This window comes from Choloepus didactylus, chromosome 17 (assembly GCF_015220235.1).
Source record: "Choloepus didactylus isolate mChoDid1 chromosome 17, mChoDid1.pri, whole genome shotgun sequence".
Lineage (NCBI taxonomy): Eukaryota > Metazoa > Chordata > Mammalia > Pilosa > Megalonychidae > Choloepus > Choloepus didactylus.
Genome location: NC_051323.1, coordinates 47,165,298 through 47,183,922, shown reverse-complemented (window position 1 = coordinate 47,183,922; position 18,625 = coordinate 47,165,298). Strand labels below are relative to the sequence as shown.

Genomic DNA, 18,625 nt, shown 5'->3' with positions numbered 1-18,625 from the left:
TTGCTTTTTTCAGTATACGAGTCTTTCATCTCTTTGGCTAAATTTATTCTTGGATACTTTATTCTTTTAAGAGCTATTATAAATGGAATTTTTCTTTAGTTTCTATTTTTAGATATTTCATTGCTAGTGTATAAAAATACAACTGATTTTTACATGTTAATCTTGTACCTTACAACTTGGCTAAATTCATTCATTAGCTCTAATAGTTTTCTTGTGGATTCCTTGGGATTTTATATATATGTGTATATATATATATTCATGACATCTGCAAATAGAGACAGTTGTACACCTTCCTGGTTAGAACTTCCAATACAATGTTGAGAAGCATTGGTGAAAGCACACATCCTTGTCTTGTTCCTGATCTTGGAGGAATGTTTTCAGTCTTTCACATTGACTATAATTTTAGGTGTGGATGTTTCATAAGTGTCTTATCAGGTTGAGGAATTTCCCATCTATTCCTATTTCTCTGAATGTTTTTACCATGAAAGTGTATAGTATTGTCAAATGTCTTTTCTGTAGCAATTGAAATAATCACGTGTTTTTTTGTTTTTTTTTTTCCATCCTATTAATGTGGTTCTTACACTGATTTTCTTATATTAAACCACCCTTGCAATCCTGGGATAAATCCCACTTGTCATTGTGTATAAAACCTTTAATATGCTGTTAGATTTAATTTGCTAGTATTTTGTTGAGGATTTTTGCATCTGTACTCATAAGGAAATTGGTCTGCAATTTTCTTTTCTTGTGATGGCTTTATCTGATTTTGGTATCAGGGTAATTCTGGTCTCATAGAATGAGTTAGAAAGTGACCCCTCCTCTGAATTTTTTGGAAGAATTTGAGAATTATTGGTGTTAATTCTAAGTGGAATTCACTGGTAAAGCCATATGGTCCTGGAAATTTCTTTGTTGTAAGTCTTTGGTCACTGATTCAATCTTTTGTTTTAATTCTTTCGAGATCTTCTCTCTTCCTTAGTCAGTTTAGGTAATTTGTGTGTTCCTAGGCATTTGTCCATTTCATCTAGATTATGATTTTTTGGCATATAGTTCTTAGTATTCTCTTATAATCCTTTAGTTTCTGTAAGATCTGTAGTAATATTCTTTTATTTCTGATTTTAGTTATTTGCATCTTCTCTTTTTTTTTTTTTTCATTGTCAGTCTGTCTAAAGGTTTGTCCATTTTATCAATTGATCTTTCCAAAGAACCAACTTCTGGTTTTATTGATTCTTTCAATTATTTTTTATCTCTCATTCATTCATCTCCATGCTAATCTTTGTTATTTCTTTCCTTTTACTAACGTTAAGTTTAGTTTGCTTTTCTTTTTCTAGTTCCTCCAGATGCAAAGATGCGTTATCGATTTGAGGTCTTTCTTGTTTTTTAATATAGGCATTCACAGCTATAAATTTCCCTCTTAGCACTGCCTTTGATATGTCCCATAAATTTTGATATGTTGTTTTTGTTTTCTTTCATCTCTAGGAATTTTCTAATTTTTCTTGTGATTTCTCTTTTGATCCAATGGTTGTTTGAGTGTGTCATTTAGTTTTCATATATTTGTGAATTTTCCTGTTCTCTGTTACTGATTTCTAGCTTCATTCTCTTGTGGTTGGAGAATATATATTGTATATCAATATTTAAAAATTTGTTGATACCTAACATGTGGTCTATCCTGGAGAATGATTTATGCACTTGAAAAGAATGTGTATTCTGCTTATGTTAGGTGTAGTGTTCTGTATATGTTAAGTCTAGTTGGTTTATGTGATTATTCAAGCCCTCTGCTTCCATATTGATCTTCTGTCTATATATTCTATCCAGTATTTAAAGCAGCATATTGATGTCTCCAACTATTATTTTAGAACTGTCTGTTTCTCCCTCCAGGTCTGTCCATTTTTGCTTCATGTACTTTGTGGCTTTGTTTTTAGGTGCATATGTGTGTATAATTGTTATATCTTCTTGATGGATTGACCCTTTTATCAATATATAATGTCCTTCTTTGCCTCATATAGCAGTTTTGTCTTTCAAGGTTATTTTGTCTGATATTAGTATAGTCACTCCAGCTCTCTTTTGGTTACTAATTGCATGGAATCTTTTCTTTTAACCTTTCACTTTCAACCTATTTGCATCATTGGCTCTAAAATGAGTCTTTTGCAAACAGCGTATAGTTGGATCAAGCTTTCTTATCCATTGTGCCAACCACTACCTTTTGTTAGGAGAATTTAATCCATTCACATTCAAGCTCATTACTGATAAAGTAAGACTTACTTCAGCCATTTTGCCATTTGTTTTTTGTAACTCATGCCTTTTTTTGCTGCCCCTTTCCATTTGCTGCCTTCTTTTGTGTATAGTTGACCTTTTATAGGAAAACATTTTGATTCCTTTCTCATTTCTTTTTCTGTATATATTTTTTAAACATTTTCTTTCTGGTTGCCTTGGGGTTTACATTTAACATTCAGTATCTATAACAATTTATTTTGAATTGATACCAACATACCTTCAATTGAAGTTAACTTCAATTAAGTTACCAACAATCTTTAATATTATACCTCTCCTTAGCTCCTTTGTTCTTCTTGTCACAAATTACATCTTTAACTTCTTGATTTTTTATGGTCATGTAAGAAACAAAACAGAGTTATAAACCAAGAATACTTCATACTGGCATTTATCTTTACCCATGTAGTTGCCTTTACTGTTGATCTTCATTACTTCATATGGCTTCAAGTTACTATCTAGGGCCTTTTTATCCTGAAGGACTCCCTTTGGCATTTCTTGTAGGGTAGGTCTAGGAGTTATGAAATCCCTCAGCTTTTGTTTATCAGGGAATGTCTTGATTTCCCCCTCATTTTTGAAAGACAGTTCTGCCAGATATAAAATTTTTGGTTGACAGAATTTTTTTTCTTTCAGCACTTTAAATATGTCATCTCATGACTTTCTGGCTTCCATGGTTTCTGGTGAGAAATTGTCACTTAATTTTATTGAGGATCCTTCATAAGTAATAAGTCACTTCTCTTTTGATGCTTTTAGAATTCTCTTTGTCATTGGCCTTAAGCAGTTTTACTATAATATGTCTGTTAATCTCTTTGCGTTTATCATATTCAGAGTTTGTTGAACTTCTTGGATGTGTATATTCATGTCTTTCATTAAATTTAGGATGTTTTTGGCCATTATTTTTTCAAGTAATATTTCTACCCCTTTCTTTTCCTCTTCTTATTCTGCACCTGCCATAGTGCATATGTTTGTGTGCTTCGTGGTATCCCACAAGTCCCTTAGGTTCCCTTCCTTTTTATATTTTCATTCTTTTGTCTCTCAACTCCTCAGACTGAATAATTTTCATCATGCTGTCTTCAAGTTCACTAATTCTTTCTTTTGCCTGTTCAAATATCCTGTTGTACCCCTCTAATGAATTTTAAAATTTCAGTTATTATACTTTCAGCTCCAGAATTTCTGTTTGGTTCCTTTTAAAAATATCCATCTCTTTATGGAATTCCTCCATTTGTTCATGTATCATTTCCTTGATTTCCTCTAATTCTTTTTCAATTGTTCCTTATGGCTCATTGAACTTATTTAGGAGAGTTGCCTTAACATATTTGATTAGTAATTCCAATGTCTTTGCTTCCTCAGAGATCATTTCTGTTGTTTTATTTTGTCCCTTTGAATGGGTCATCTCTTCCTGTTTCTTTATTGTCTTGTGATTTTTTGTTGATGTTTGTACATTTGAATATTTTGCTGTGTTAACTCTGGAAATCAGATTTTCCTGTTCCCCAAGATTTTTTGGGTTTCTATGTTTGTTTGTTTGTTTTTTATAGTTGAAGGCTGTAGTGTTAATTGGCTCTATGTTGAAGTTCCCCTTCAATGCTTAGCCCAGCTTATAGTGATATTATACATCAGCCTGAAGTGAACAGTTATGGTTTTCTCAAGTCTTTCTGAGCATGTCTTCTGGGCATGCATGGTATCTTTCAAAAATTCACCAGTTTGTACAAATGCTCCTGGGTATCCTAACTCCTCCACCCTACCCCCCAAAAATAAACTCTCTTTTCAGCTTCTCCTCCTGGGCCTTAAGTACTGTACTTTGTCTCAACTGCAACTGTTTCCCTGGGTGGCTGCAGTTTGCTCCATTCCTTGCACTTCTCTACACTACTTTTCCACCCCAGTGAATTCCAGGTTAGGTTAAACAGTCAAGTACCTTGAGTTAGACTTTCAGGAAGTGGTTTAGAATAGATGTACAAACACACTAAATTTGCAGATTAGCTGTGCTCTGCTCCCTCCACAACCAGCCAGGGACCCACACGGAGCACAGACCTCACATTGGGAACATGAGCTGCTGCCAGTCCTAAGACACACCCAAGCTGGGAGAAGGGATGGGGCCAGTGTAAGTAAAAGTGCCATGGAGCTCTCTTACCACTTTTAGTTTGCCTTTTTCTTGATTCAGTGTTCACTTGATTGCTCTTTACTCTCGACTCTTTTTCAGAGTTCTGGGGGAAAGTTGGTTCTGACAGTGTTTTTCATTTGCTAAGCTGCCATTATGCAAAATACCAGAAATGGATTGGCTTTTATAAAGGGGATTTATTGGGTTGCAAATTTAGAGTTCTAAGGCCATAAAAGTGTCCAAACTAAGGCATCAACAAGAGGATACCTTCACTGAAGAACAGCCAATGGCATCTGGAACACCCCTGTCAGCTGGGAAGGCACATGGCTGGCATCTGCTGTCCTTTGCTCCCAGGTTGTGTTTCAAAATGGCTTTCTCCAAAATGTCAATCTCAGCTGGTCTGGAGCAAACTCTGGGCTAGTATCTCTTAGCTTAGCATCTCCAAATGTCCTTCTTTCTGCATCTCCAGGCATCTCTAAGCGTCAGCTCCCAGGTGGCTCTCAAAAAGTCACAGCTGCTCTTGGGGCATTTTGTCCTCTCTTAGCTTCCGGAGCAAACTCTGGGCTAGCATCTCAGCATCAGCAAGCATCTGGGTCTCATGACTTAGCATATCCCAGGGCGTTTTCATTCTTCTGCTCTCTGTGTGAGCTCCCTTTAAAGGACTCCAGGAAACTAATCAAGACCTACCCTGAATGGGTGGGGTCAAATCTCCATGGAAACAATCAAGAGGTTCCACTCAACAAGATTGGGTTAAAAGATCATGGCTCTTCCTTTTTACATCGACGCGTAACGGCGGTTGCGTGTGAGGTCATCGCGCGGGAGGGCGGGTGGGGTCGGACGGTTTGAACGAGACGGAGACGGAACTGGAGCCGGGCAGAGGTAGTGGACGCGGTCTCGCCGAGAGCCGAAGATGGCAGTGAATGTATACTCGACATCAGTGACCAGTGATAACTTAAGTCGACATGACATGCTGGCTTGGATCAACGAGTCTCTGCAGTTGAATTTGACAAAAATCGAACAGTTGTGCTCAGGAGCTGCCTATTGTCAGTTTATGGACATGCTGTTCCCTGGCTCCATTGCTTTGAAGAAAGTGAAATTCCAAGCTAAGTTAGAACATGAATACATCCAGAACTTCAAAATACTGCAAGCAGGTTTTAAGAGAATGGGTGTTGACAAAATAATTCCTGTGGACAAATTAGTGAAAGGAAAGTTTCAGGACAATTTTGAATTTGTTCAGTGGTTCAAGAAGTTTTTTGATGCAAACTATGATGGAAAAGACTATGATCCTGTAGCTGCTAGACAAGGTCAAGAAACGGCAGTGGCTCCCTCCCTTGTTGCTCCAGCTCTCAATAAACCAAAGAAACCTCTCAGCTCCAGCAGTGCAGCTCCACAGAGGCCCATTTCAACACAGAGAACTACTGTAATGCCTAAGGCTGGCCCAGGTGTGGTGAGAAAGAATCCTGGTGTGGGCAATGGGGAAGATGAAGCAGCTGAATTGATGCAGCAGGTCAACGTATTGAAACTTACCGTCGAAGACTTGGAGAAGGAGAGAGATTTCTATTTTGGAAAACTAAGGAACATTGAATTGATTTGTCAGGAGAATGAGGGGAAAAACGATCCTGTATTGCAGAGGATTGTGGACATTCTCTATGCCACAGACGAAGGCTTTGTGATACCTGATGAAGGGGGCCCCCAGGAGGAACAAGAAGAGTATTAACAGCCTGGACCAGCAGAACAACATCCGAATTCTTCACTCCAAATCATGTACTTAACTGTAAAATACTCCCTTTTGTTATTCTTAGAGGACTCACTGGTTTCTTTTCATAAGCAAAAAGTACCTCTTCTTAAAAAGTGCACTTTGCAGAAGTTTCACTCGTTTTCCATTAAATATGAGTTAGGAGCTTTTATCTTGTAGCAGAGCAGTATTAACATCTGGTTGGTTCACCTAGGGAACAAAGAGGCTGACCCTGGGGCTCACTGTTTGGTTGCTGGAAACGCTGATTGCTGGAGAAGGTATTTTTATGTAATTCATTGAAGTGGAGACTTCAGTAGAGAAATGGAAAGACTGAATTGAATTTTAAGCTAATGTGAAATCTTGGCAAAGAACGTTTTAATAAATAAATGCCTTAAGAGTATTTAAAAGATGCTTCCATATTTCAAAATATTAAATGTTACATGACAGATTTTGTGTGTTTGACATTGTGTTTAGGAAGGAAGGGCCAGACCTTGGAACCTTTGGGACCTGCTGTTCATGAGGCTTTGCAGGACTGTTCGAATAAATATCGCTCTGTAAAGCCATTTGTTGTCACTGACCAATTGCATCCCTGCAAGAGAAGTTTTTGCCTGGATGAATACAGGGTGTGTTTCACCCTGAGATATTTGAGTTGAAGAGCTCGATTTTCATTGATAATTTCTCTAATGATTTTTCCAATTATCCCCCTATTTTCTGTGTATTGTATTTTTTGGGAAATGAGGTGTGTCCAGTTTTTTAATCTAACAGCTACTTATGGGGACTTGCCCACATCTCTGGGATTTAAATGGGGATTTTGTCCCATTTTATTGTCTTTTAAGTTTACATTTCACATGTTTCTCTTCTCTGCTCCCCTTGCCCACTGGGGACTCCTCTATGGCTCCTTAAAGTTCGCTGCTTAGAGTGGCAATACAGCAGGCAGGTGATGATGCTGCAAGTGCTTTCTGGATCTCTGGCAAAGGGAGTGATCAGTGAAGGCCATCACTACCTTGGATCTTCAAGGCTGGGGTGTTTTCAGTACGTGCTGTCCACAGCTCTCCACTGCTATCGGAATGCTTTGCCAGTGCACTAATCTCTTTGGAGATAAATTTGTTAGTGTATTACTAAATGTTAATTTTCTTTTGCAGAAAATACAGTACCATGGCTGAATTAATTATTAATATTTAAAAGATTCCATTCCTTAACTCTCCCTCATTTGCTTTTGCCCACAGCCTATTCAGTCCCTTTGACAGAATTCTGCAAAATGTGTGTCATCCACTACTGAGATTGTTCAGCCCCTGATATATTTGTATTGATTTGTTTCTGGTGGTAGCTTGTCGTAAAATGTGTGTAGAAAGCAGGTATTTTATGATAAAATTGTTGTGTAGTGCATGCTTTGTGTGGAATTCAGAGGAAAACCCCGATTCAGTGATTAACAATGCCAAAAAAATGCAACTAACTAGCCATTGTTCAAATGACAGTGGTGCTATTTATCTTTTGTGGCCTTTTAGACTTTTGTTGCCCTAAAATTCCATTTTATTGGGAACCCATTTTCCACCTGGTCTTTCTTGACAGGGTTTTTTTCTACTTTAAACAGTTTCTAAATAAAATTCTGTATTTCAAGAGAAAAAAAAAAAAAAAAAAAGATCATGGCTCCTCTGGGGGACATAATATATGCAAACCAGCACATTCCACCCCCTGGAGCCTTGAGAGACAAGTTCTTTCCAAGTGCAAAAGTGCATTCATTCCATCAGAATATAGACAAGTACAAAGCCTTATCAAAATCAGTTACAGGCATGGTTTGTCCTAAGACATCATTCTCCTCTGGCTGTGGACCTGTGAACTCAGAACAAGTTATCTGCTGCCAATATACAAAGGAGGGACAGTCATAGGATAAACATTCCCATTGCCATAGGGAGAAATTGGACAACAGGGCTCACAGGACCAAAGCAGTTCCTAAATGCACACGGCAAACTTCATTAGATTTACAAGTCTGAGAGTCATTTATAGAATGATGTTTTATCTTTGGGGCTTCAGAGAAACAACCCTTTCCAAGGGCCTTAGGGGCAGCCCTTTTCTCTCCAAACACTGGGGTGAGTGCTCCAACATATCCATGCATTGGGGAGACAACCTTCTTTTCAGCTCCACCCTCCTCAAACATCAGAGTGGCACCTGGCCCTTTTGCTGTCTCTGGGGTCCATGTTCAACCCCTTCAGAACAGTGGGGTGGTAGCCAGGCTCTCTCCAGTCTCCAGGGAATGTGCTCCACCCTCTCTGAGGTTTGGTGTGGCAGCACCCTTCCTGAGCATCAAGGCAGACGGCCTGCCCTCTGCCTCTAGGGCAAACTCACCCTTTCCATGTGCATGGGTAGGTCACCTCTCCTGGCCCAAGGTTTCTTGGCTCCAGACCTTAGCTTCCATGGTTCTGCCTTTAAAGTCATCCTCTCATTTTGGTCCTTCTCCATCTTCTCCAGTCCAGACTGGCAGTGGTTCTGTCCATACAGATCTCGCAAAAATTTGTTCATTTGGCATGCGGTTTACAGGGGTCAAAACCGTCAGACAATAGGACATCCCACAAATCCTTTCTGGATAATTCCATCTCCAATCCTGGCTTGTACCAAAATGGCTGGCTGGTTCCAGGTTTTGTTAAATCCTCGTGCGGCTGTAGCCTCTGGGGTTTCACTTTCTTGAAGCCCAGAGTTTTTCAGACCATCAATTTCTGGTTTCTTTGAACCCAAGAGTTCAGTTGTCATCTTCTCTCTTTCCTCTTGCATTTTAGTGTAAGCTACAAAGAGAATCCATTTTCCAGTTAGTTTGGATATCTGTTCAGCTAAGTATCCGAGCTCATCACTTTCAAATTTTGCCTTCCATCTGACACCAGGACTCAATTTTGCCAAATTCTCTGCCACTTTAAAACAAGGATCACCTGTCTTCCAGTTGGCAATGACAAATTCATCATTTCTGTTTAAGGCCTCATCAGATGTATCTTTAGAGTCCATATTTCTACCAAGAGTCTCTTCAAAGAAATCTAGGCCTTTTCTATCAAGCTCCTCACAATTCTTCCAAAATCTTCCCCTTATCCATTTAAAAAGCTGTTCCATCATGTTTGGTATTTGCAAACTCAGCAGCACCCCACTTCTCTGATACCAAAATCTGTTCCAGCTTGCTAAAGCTTCACTGCTTTTTTTTTACTGTTTCTGGGAGAGGGGCATGCAATTAGAGTTTCTTACTCTGCCATCTTGCTGACATCACTACAACAATCTGTGTTTTAACAATCTCTCATGATGATTCTGATGCATGCTCAAGTTTGAAAACGACTGACCTAGAGGAAAGAGGAAGGAATGACCTCACTGCCTTTTAGACAAGAGGAGAGGAAAAAACATGAAGATGGAAATGGTGATATCAGATAGCCTCAGGTTCTCAGTAACGACATATGCTGAGTAAAAAGACCTGAGATATTTTGGGAGCTCAAAATATGGACTCGTTCATCCCTGTCTAAAAACCCTTGCCTGTTTTTTAGCCTTTGTTTAAGAATTCCTCTCTTGTTGTCTTTTCCTGTCCAAATCCTACCTTTAAGATCACATGCAACTTCATACAACACTCATGAAAATGTGGAACTGCTGAGATCAGCGAAATCTGTAAGTTTTTGTGGCCAGGGGACCCGCAACCCTCCCTGCCAGGCTCAGTCCCATGGGAGGAGGGGCTGTCAGCTTCGGGAAGGAGAAGGGAGAACTGCAGTGGCAGCCCTTACTGGAAACTCATTCTACTGATCCAGACTCCAACCATAGACAGACTGACACCAGACACCAGAGAATCTGAGAGCACCCAGCCCAGCAGAGAGGAGACAGACATAGAAAACAAACAGCACGAAAAACTCCAAAATAAAAGCGGAGGATTTTTGGAGTTCTGGTGAACATAGAAAGGGGAAGGGCAGAGCTCAGGCCCTGAAGCTCGTTTGCAAATCCCGAAGAAAAGCTGATCTCTCTGCCCTGTGGACCTTTCCTTAATGGCCCTAATTGCTTTGTCTCTTAGCATTTCAATAACCCATTAGATCTGTGAGGACGGCCCTTTTTTTTTTTAAATCCTTTTTTCTTTTTCTAAAACAATTGCTCTAAGAAGCCCAATACAGAAAGCCTCAAAGACTTGCAACTTGGGCAGGTCAAGACAGGAGCAGAACTAAGAGAACTCTGAGACAAAAGGCAATAATCCAGTGGCTGAGAAAATGCACTAAACACCACAACTTCCCAAGAAAAGGGGGGTGTCCGCTCACAGCCATCATCCTGGTGGACAGGAAACACTCCTGCCCATCGCCAGCCCCATAGCCCAGAGCTGCCCCAGACAACCCAGTGTGACGGAAGTGCTTCAAATAACAGGCACACATCACAAAACTGGGCTTGGACATTAGTCTTCCCTGCAACCTCAGCTGATTGTCCCAGAGTTGGGAAGGTGGAGCAGTGTGAATTAACAAAGCCCCATTCAGCCATCATTTCAGCAGACTGGGAGCCTCCCTACACAGCCCAGCAGCCCAGAACCGCCCTGGGGGGACGGCACTCACCTGTGACATAGCACAGTCATCCCTCAACAGAGGACCGGGGGGTGCACGGCCTGGAAGAGGGACCCACTCGCAAGTCTCAGGAGCCATATGCCAATACCAAGGACTTGTGGGTCAGTGGCAGAGACAAACTGTGGCAGGACTGAACTGAAGGATTAGACTATTGCAGCAGCTTTAAAACTCCAGGATCACCAGGAAGATTTGATTGTTAGAGCCACCCCCCCTCCCTGACCACCCGGAAACACTCCCCATATACAGGGTGGGCAACACCAACTACACACGCAAGCTTGGTACACCAATTGGACCCCACAAGACTCACTCCCCCACTCACCACAAAGGCAAAGCAGGGGAGAACTGGCTTGTGGAGAACAGGTGGCTCGTGGACGCCACCTGCTGGTTAGTTAGAGAAAGTATACTCCACGAAGCTGTAGATCTGATAAATTAGAGATAAGGACTTCAATTGGTCTACAAATCCTAAAAGAACCCTATCAAGTTCAGCAAATGCCAAGAGGCCAAAAACAACAGAAAATTATAAAGCATATGAAAAAAACAGACAATATGGATAACCCAAGCCCAAGCACCCAAATCAAAAGATCAGAAGAGACACAGCACCTAGAGCAGCTACTCAAAGAACTAAAGATGAACAATAAGACCATAGTACGGGATACAAAGGATATCAAGAAGACCCTAGAAGAGCATAAAGAAGACATTGCAAGACTAAATAAAAAAATAGATGATCTTATGGAAATTAAAGTGTTGACCAAATTAAAAAGATTCTGGACACTCATAGTACAAGACTAGAGGAAGTTGAACAACGAATCAGTGACCTGGAAGATGACAGAATGGAAAATGAAAGCATAAAAGAAAGAATGGGGAAAAAAAATTGAAAAAATCAAAACAGACCTCAGGGATATGACAGATAATATAAAACGTCCAAATATAAGATTCATTGGTATCCCAGAAGGGGAAGAAAAGGGTAAAGGTCTAGGAAGAGTATTCAAAGAAATTGTTGGAGAAAACTTCCCAAATCTTCTAAACACCATAAATACACAAATCATAAATGCCCAGCGAACTCCAAATAGAATAAATCCAAATAAACCCACTCCAAGACATATTCTGATCACACTGTCAAACACAGAAGAGAAGGAGCAAGTTCTGAAAGCAGCAAGAGAAAAGCAATTCACCACATACAAAGGAAACAGCATAAGACTAAGTAGTGACTACTCAGCAGCCACCATGGAGGCAAGAAGGCAGTGGCACGACATATTTAAAATTCTGAGTGATAAAAATTTCCAACCAAGAATGCTTTATCCAGCAAAACTCTCCTTCAAATTTGAGGGAGAGCTTAAATTTTTCACAGACAAACAAATGCTGAGAGAATTTGCTAACAAGAGACCTGCCCTACTGGAGATACTCAAGGGAGCCCTACAGACAGAGAAACAAAGAAAGGACAGAGAGACTTGGAGAAAGGTTCAGTACTAAAGAGATTCGGTATGGGTACAATAAAGGATATTAATAGACAGAGGGGAAAAATATATATGACAAACATAAACCAAAGGATAAGATGGCTGATTCAAGAAATGCCTTCACGGTTATAACGTTGAATGTAGATGCATTAAACTCCACAATTAAAAGATAGAGATTCGCAGAATGGATCAAAAAAAATGAACCGTCAATATGTTGCATACAAGACACTCATCTTAGACACAGGGACACAAAGAAATTGAAAGTGAAAGGATGGAAAAAAATATTTCATGCAAGCTACAGCCAAAAGAAAGCAGATGTAGCAATATTAATCTCAGATAAAATAGACTTTAAATGCAGGGATGTTTTGAGAGACAAAGAAGGCCACTACATACTAATAAAAGGGACAATTCAACAAGAAGAAATAACAATCATAAATGTCTATGCACCCAATCAAGGTGCCACAAAATACATGAGAGAAACACTGGCAAAACTAAAGGAAGCAATTGATGTTTCCACAATAATTGTGGGAGACTTCAACACATCACTCTTTCCTATACATAGATCAACCAGACAGAAGACCAATAAGGAAATTGAAAACCTAAACAATCTGATAAATGAATTAGATTTAACAGACATATACAGAACATTACATCCCAGATCACCAGGATACACATACTTTTCTAGTGCTCACAGAAATTTCTCCAGAATAGATCATATGCTGGGACATAAAACAAGCCTCAATAAATTTAAAAAAAATTGAAATTATTCAAAGCACATTCTCTGACCACAATGGAATACAATTAGAAGTCAATAACCATCAGAGACTTAGAAAATTCACAAATACCTGGAGGTTAAGCAACACACTCCTAAACAATCAGTGGGTTAAAGAAGAAATAGCAAGGGAAATTGCTAAATATATAGAGACGAATGAAAATGAAAACACAACATACCAACACCTATGGGATGCAGCAAAAGCAGTACTGAGGGGGAAATTTATAGCACTAAACGCATATATTAAAAAGGAAGAAAGAGCCAAAATCAAAGAACTAATGGATCAACTGAAGAATCTAGGAAATGAACAGCAAACCAATCCTAAACCAAGTAGAAGAAAAGAAATAACAAGGATTAACGCAGAAATAAATGACATAGAGAACAAAAAAACAATAGAGAGGATAGATATCACCAAAAGTTGGTTCTTTGAGAAGATCAACAAGATTGACAAGCCCCTAGCTAGACTGACAAAATCAAAAAGAGAGAAGACCCATATAAACAAAATAATGAATGAAAAAGGTGACATAACTGCAGATCCTGAAGAATTTAAAAAAATTATGAGGATACTATGAACAACTGTATGGCAACAAACTGGATAATGCAGAGGAAATGGACAGTTTCCTGGAAACCTATGAACAACCTAGACTGACCAGAGAAGAAATAGAAGACCTCAATCAACCCATCAGAAGCAGAGAGATCCAATCAGTCATCAAAAATCTTCCCACAAATAAATGCCCAGGGCCCCTGCTTCACAGGGGAATTCTACCAAACTTTCCAGAAAGAACTGACACCAATCTTACTCAAATTCTTTCAAAACATCGAAGAAAATGGAACACTACCTAACTCATTTTATGAAGCTAACATCAATCTAATACCAAAACCAGGCAAAGATGCTACAAAAAAGGAAATCTACCGGCCAATCACCCTAATGAATATAGATGCAAAAATCCTCAACAAAATACTTGCAAATCGAATCCAAAGACACATTAAAAAAATCATACACCATGACCAAGTGGGGTTCATTCCAGGCATGCAAGGATGGTTCAACGTAAGAAAATCAATCAATGTATTACAACACATTAACAATTTGAAAGGGAAAAATCAAATGATCATCTCATTAGATGCTGAAAAAGCATTTGACAAAATCCAACATCCGTTTTTGATAAAAACATTTCAAAAGGTAGGAATTGAAGGAAACTTCCTCAATATGATAAAGAGCATATATGAAAAACCCACAGCCAGCATAGTACTCAATGGTGAGAGACTGAAAGCCTTCCCTCTAAGATCAGGAACAAGACAAGGATGCCCCCTGTCACCACTGTTAAAAAAAACAGTGGTGACAGGGCAATCCGGCAAGACAAAGAAATAAAAGGCATCCAAATTGGAAAAGAAGAAGTAAAACTGTCATTGTTTGCAGATGATATGATCTTATATCTGGAAAACCCTGAGAAATCGACGTTACAGCTACTAGAACTAATGAACAAATTTAGCAAAGTAGCGGGATACAAGATTAATGCACATAAGTCAGTAATGTTTCTATCTGCTTGAAATGAACAAACTGAAGAGACACTCAAGAAAAAGATACCATTTTCAATAGCAACTAAAAAAATCAAGTACCTAGGAATAAACTTAACCAAAGATGTAAAAGACCTATACAAAGAAAACTACATAACTCTACTAAAAGAAATAGAAAGGGACCTTAAAAGATGGAAAAATATTCCATGTTCATTCATAGGAAGGCTAAATGTCATTAAGATGTCAATTGTACCCAAACTCATCTACAGATTCAATGCAATCCCAATCAAAATTCCAACAACCTACTTTGCAGACCTGGAAAAGCTAGTTATCAAATTTATTTGGAAAGGGAAGATGCCTCGAATTGCTAAAGACACTCTAAAAAAGAAAAACGAAGTGGGAGGACTTACACTCCCTGACTTTGAAGCTTATTATAAAGCCACAGTTGTCAAAACAGCATGGTACTGGCACAAAGATAGACATATAGATCAATGGAATCGAATTGAGAATTCGGAGGTAGACCCCCAGATCTATGGCTGACTGATCTTTGATAAGGCCCCCAAAGTCACTGAACTGAGTCATAATGGTCTTTTCAACAAATGGGGCTGGGAGAGTTGGATATCCATATCCAAAAGAATGAAAGAGGACCCCTACCTCACCCCCTACACAAAAATTAACTCAAAATGGACGAAAGATCTCAATATAAAAGAAAGTACCATAAAACTCCTAGAAGATAATGTAGGAAAACATCTTCAAGACCTTGTATTAGGCGGCCACTTCCTAGACTTTACACCCAAAGCACAAACAACAAAAGAGAAAATAGATAAATGGGAACTCCTCAAGCTTAGAAGTTTCTGCACCTCAAAGGAATTTCTCAAAAAGGTAAAGAGGCAGCCAACTCAATGGGAAAAAATTTTTGGAAACCATGTATCTGACAAAAGACTGATATCTTGCATATATAAAGAAATCCTACAACTCCATGACAATAGTACAGACAGCCCAATTATAAAATGGGCAAAAGATATGAAAAGACAGTTCTCTGAAGAGGAAATACAAATGGCCAAGAAACACATGAAAAAATGTTCAGCTTCACTAGCTATTAGAGAGATGCAAATTAAGACCACAATGAGATACCATCTCACACCGATTAGAATGGCTGCCATTAAACAAACAGGAAACTACAAATGCTGGAGGGGATGTGGAGAAATTGGAACTCTTATTCATTGTTGGTGGGACTGTATAATGGTTCAGCCACTCTGGAAGTCAGTCTGGCAGTTCCTTAGAAAACTAGATATAGAGTTACCATTCGATCCAGCGATTGCGCTTCTCGGTATATACCCGGAAGATCGGAAAGCAGTGACACAAACAGATATCTGCACGCCAATGTTCATAGCAGCATTATTCACGATTGCCAAGAGATGGAAACAACCCAAATGTCCTTCAACAGATGAGTAGATAAATAAAATGTGGTATATACACACGATGGAATACTACACGGCAGTAAGAAGGAACGATCTCGTGAAACATATGACAACATGGATGAACCTTGAAGACATAATGCTGAGCGAAATAAGCCAGGCACAAAAAGAGAAATATTATATGCTACCACTAATGTGAACTTTGAAAAATGTAAAACAAATGGTTTATAATGTAGAATGTAAGGGAACTAGCAATAGAGAGCAATTAAGGAAGGGGGAACAATAATCCAAGAACAGATAAGCTATTTAACATTCTGGGGATGCCCAGGAATGACTATGGTCTGTTAATTTCTGATGGATATAGTAGGAAAAAGGTCACAGAAATGTTGCTATATTAGGTAACTTTCTTGGGGTAAAGTAGGAACATGTTGGAAGTAAAGCAGTTATCTTAGGTTAGTTGTCTTTTTCTTACTCCCTTGTTATGGTCTCTTTGAAATGTTCTTTTATTGTATTTTTTTTTTTCATTTTTTTTCATACAGTTGATATAAAAAAAAAGTTAAAAAAAAAAAAAAAACAAGGAAAAAAATAGGTAGAGCCCCCTTGAGGATCCTGTGGAGAATGCAGGGGTATTGGCCTATCCCACCTCGATGGTTGCTAACATGACCACAGACATAGGGGACTGGTGGTTTGATGGGTTGAGCCCTCTACCATAGGTTTTACCCTTGGGAAGACGGTTGCTGCAAAGGAGAGGCTAGGCCTCTCTATAATTGTGCCTAAGAGCCTCCTCCCGAATGCCTCTTTGTTGCTCAGATGTGGCCCTCTCTCTCTAGCTAAGCCAACTTGAAAGGTGAAATCACTGCTCTCCCCCCTACGTGGGATCAGACACCCAGGGGAGTGAATCTCCCTGGCAACGTGGAATATGACTCCCGGGGAGGAATGTAGACCTGGCATCGTGGGACGGAGAACATCTTCTTGACCAAAAGGGGGATGTGAAAGGAAATGAAATAAGCTTCAGTGGCAGAGAGATTCCAAAAGGAGCCGAGAGGTCACTCTGGTGGGCACTCTTATGCACACTTTAGACAACCCTTTTTAGGTTCTAAAGAATTGGGGTAGCTGGTGGTGGATACCTGAAACTATCAAACTACAACCCAGAACCCATGAATCTCCAAGACAGTTGTATAAAAATGTAGCTTATGAGGGGTGACAATGTGATTGGGAAAGCCAAAAGGACCACACTCCACTTTGTCTAGTTTATGGATGGATGAGTAGAAAAATAGGGGAAGGAAACAAACAAACAAACAGACAAAGGTACCCAGTGTTCTTTTGTACTTCAATTGCTCTTTTTCACTTGAATTATTATTATTGTTATTTTTGTGTGTGTGCTAATGAAGGTGTCAGGGATTGATTTAGGTGATGAATGTACAACTATGTAATGGTACTGTGAACAATCGAATGTACGATTTGTCTTGTATGACTGCATGGTATGTGAATATATCTCAATAAAATGAAGATTAAAAAAAAAAAAAAGATCACATGCAGTCCTACTTTTTTCAGAATGCCTTCCCCAGCATTTCCAATCTGCAGTGACCACTCCCTTGTACCTTCCTCACATACAGCCGTCTGTAATCCTTGTTTCATTGGTGTATCTTTCATTCCTAATAAGACTATGCTTTCCCTTTGACTATTATAATTCTGTTACTCTAGAAATATGTCCTTTTTATACTACCATCCAGGGAGGTCCTCAATACCACTTTGTAGATGGAGTGACTCATAAATTAGGGAGTTAACAGATTTACAGTCTGCAGTTCTAGATTTAGATGCTGTCCTTTACCCAAGTGCCCAAAACACTTAATTATAGATGCTTCTAGCATATAGCACTTTAAAAGTCTATAAAAGATTGAAAAATGGAGGGACAAGTGGCAAATGGAGAATAGTTCAAAAGGAGACAAATGATTCCCTGGCTTAGGTAAACATGGTCTGCCAGTTTGGATGTATTATGTCCCCCAAAACGCCATTATCTTTGATGCAGTCTTGTGGGGGCAGACATGTTAGTGTTGATTATGTTGGGATATTGAGATTTGGTTGTTTCCATGGAGATGTGACCCACCCAACTGTGAGTGACACCTTTGGTTAGGGTGTGACCTCTGATTGAATGTTTCCATGGAGGTATGGCCCCACCCATTCAGCATGGGCCTTGATTAGTTCACTGGAGTCTTATAAAGGGGCTCACAAACAGAAGGACTTCAGAGCAACTGAGAGTGACATTTTGGAGAGGAGCTACAGCCACGAGGGACACTTTGAAGAATGCACAGAAGCTGAGAGAGGAGCTGAAATGCAACTTAGGAGAAAGCAGATGCCAGCCATGTGCCTTCCCAGCTAACAGGTTTTCCAGATGCCAATGGCCTTTCTCCATCAACCCTATTGTTGATGCCTTACATTGGACACTTAATTGCTTAAGACTGTAACTTTGTAACCAAATAAACCCCCTTTATAAAAGCCAATCCATTTCTGGTATTTTGCATAAAGGCAGCATTAGCAAACCAAAACACATGGTAAATGACTTAAATGTGTCCTCTATAAGGGTGAGCTGTGCTAACATAGATTGTAAGAAGTGAAATGAAAGAAACTGGGAAAAGCTACTAGAGACTACTGCAAAGAAGAATGTTTATATTACCATTGCAAAGAAAACTTCTGCGTTCTCTACTGCTGGTACAACAGCTTATTTTTTAATAATTCTAAGTTCATTACATTTAGCAAGTACAATCAAGAATTTATCAGTACACTACTTTTGCAAATATGCAAGGGACTGCTTTTTTAA

General features: G+C 39.2%; 2 protein-coding genes across 3 annotated transcripts in view; both read left to right on the top strand.

Moving 5' to 3' along the window:
- The window catches only part of CAMKMT (calmodulin-lysine N-methyltransferase), a 499,328-nt gene that overhangs the window by 441,718 nt on the left and 38,985 nt on the right, over positions 1-18,625 (top strand). The window lies entirely within an intron of this gene.
- Positions 5,246-6,540, top strand: LOC119512535 (microtubule-associated protein RP/EB family member 1-like). Its single transcript, XM_037807274.1, has one exon. The coding sequence runs from the start codon at positions 5,268-5,270 to the stop codon at positions 6,072-6,074; it is 807 nt and encodes a 268-aa protein (XP_037663202.1). The 5' UTR covers positions 5,246-5,267; the 3' UTR covers positions 6,075-6,540.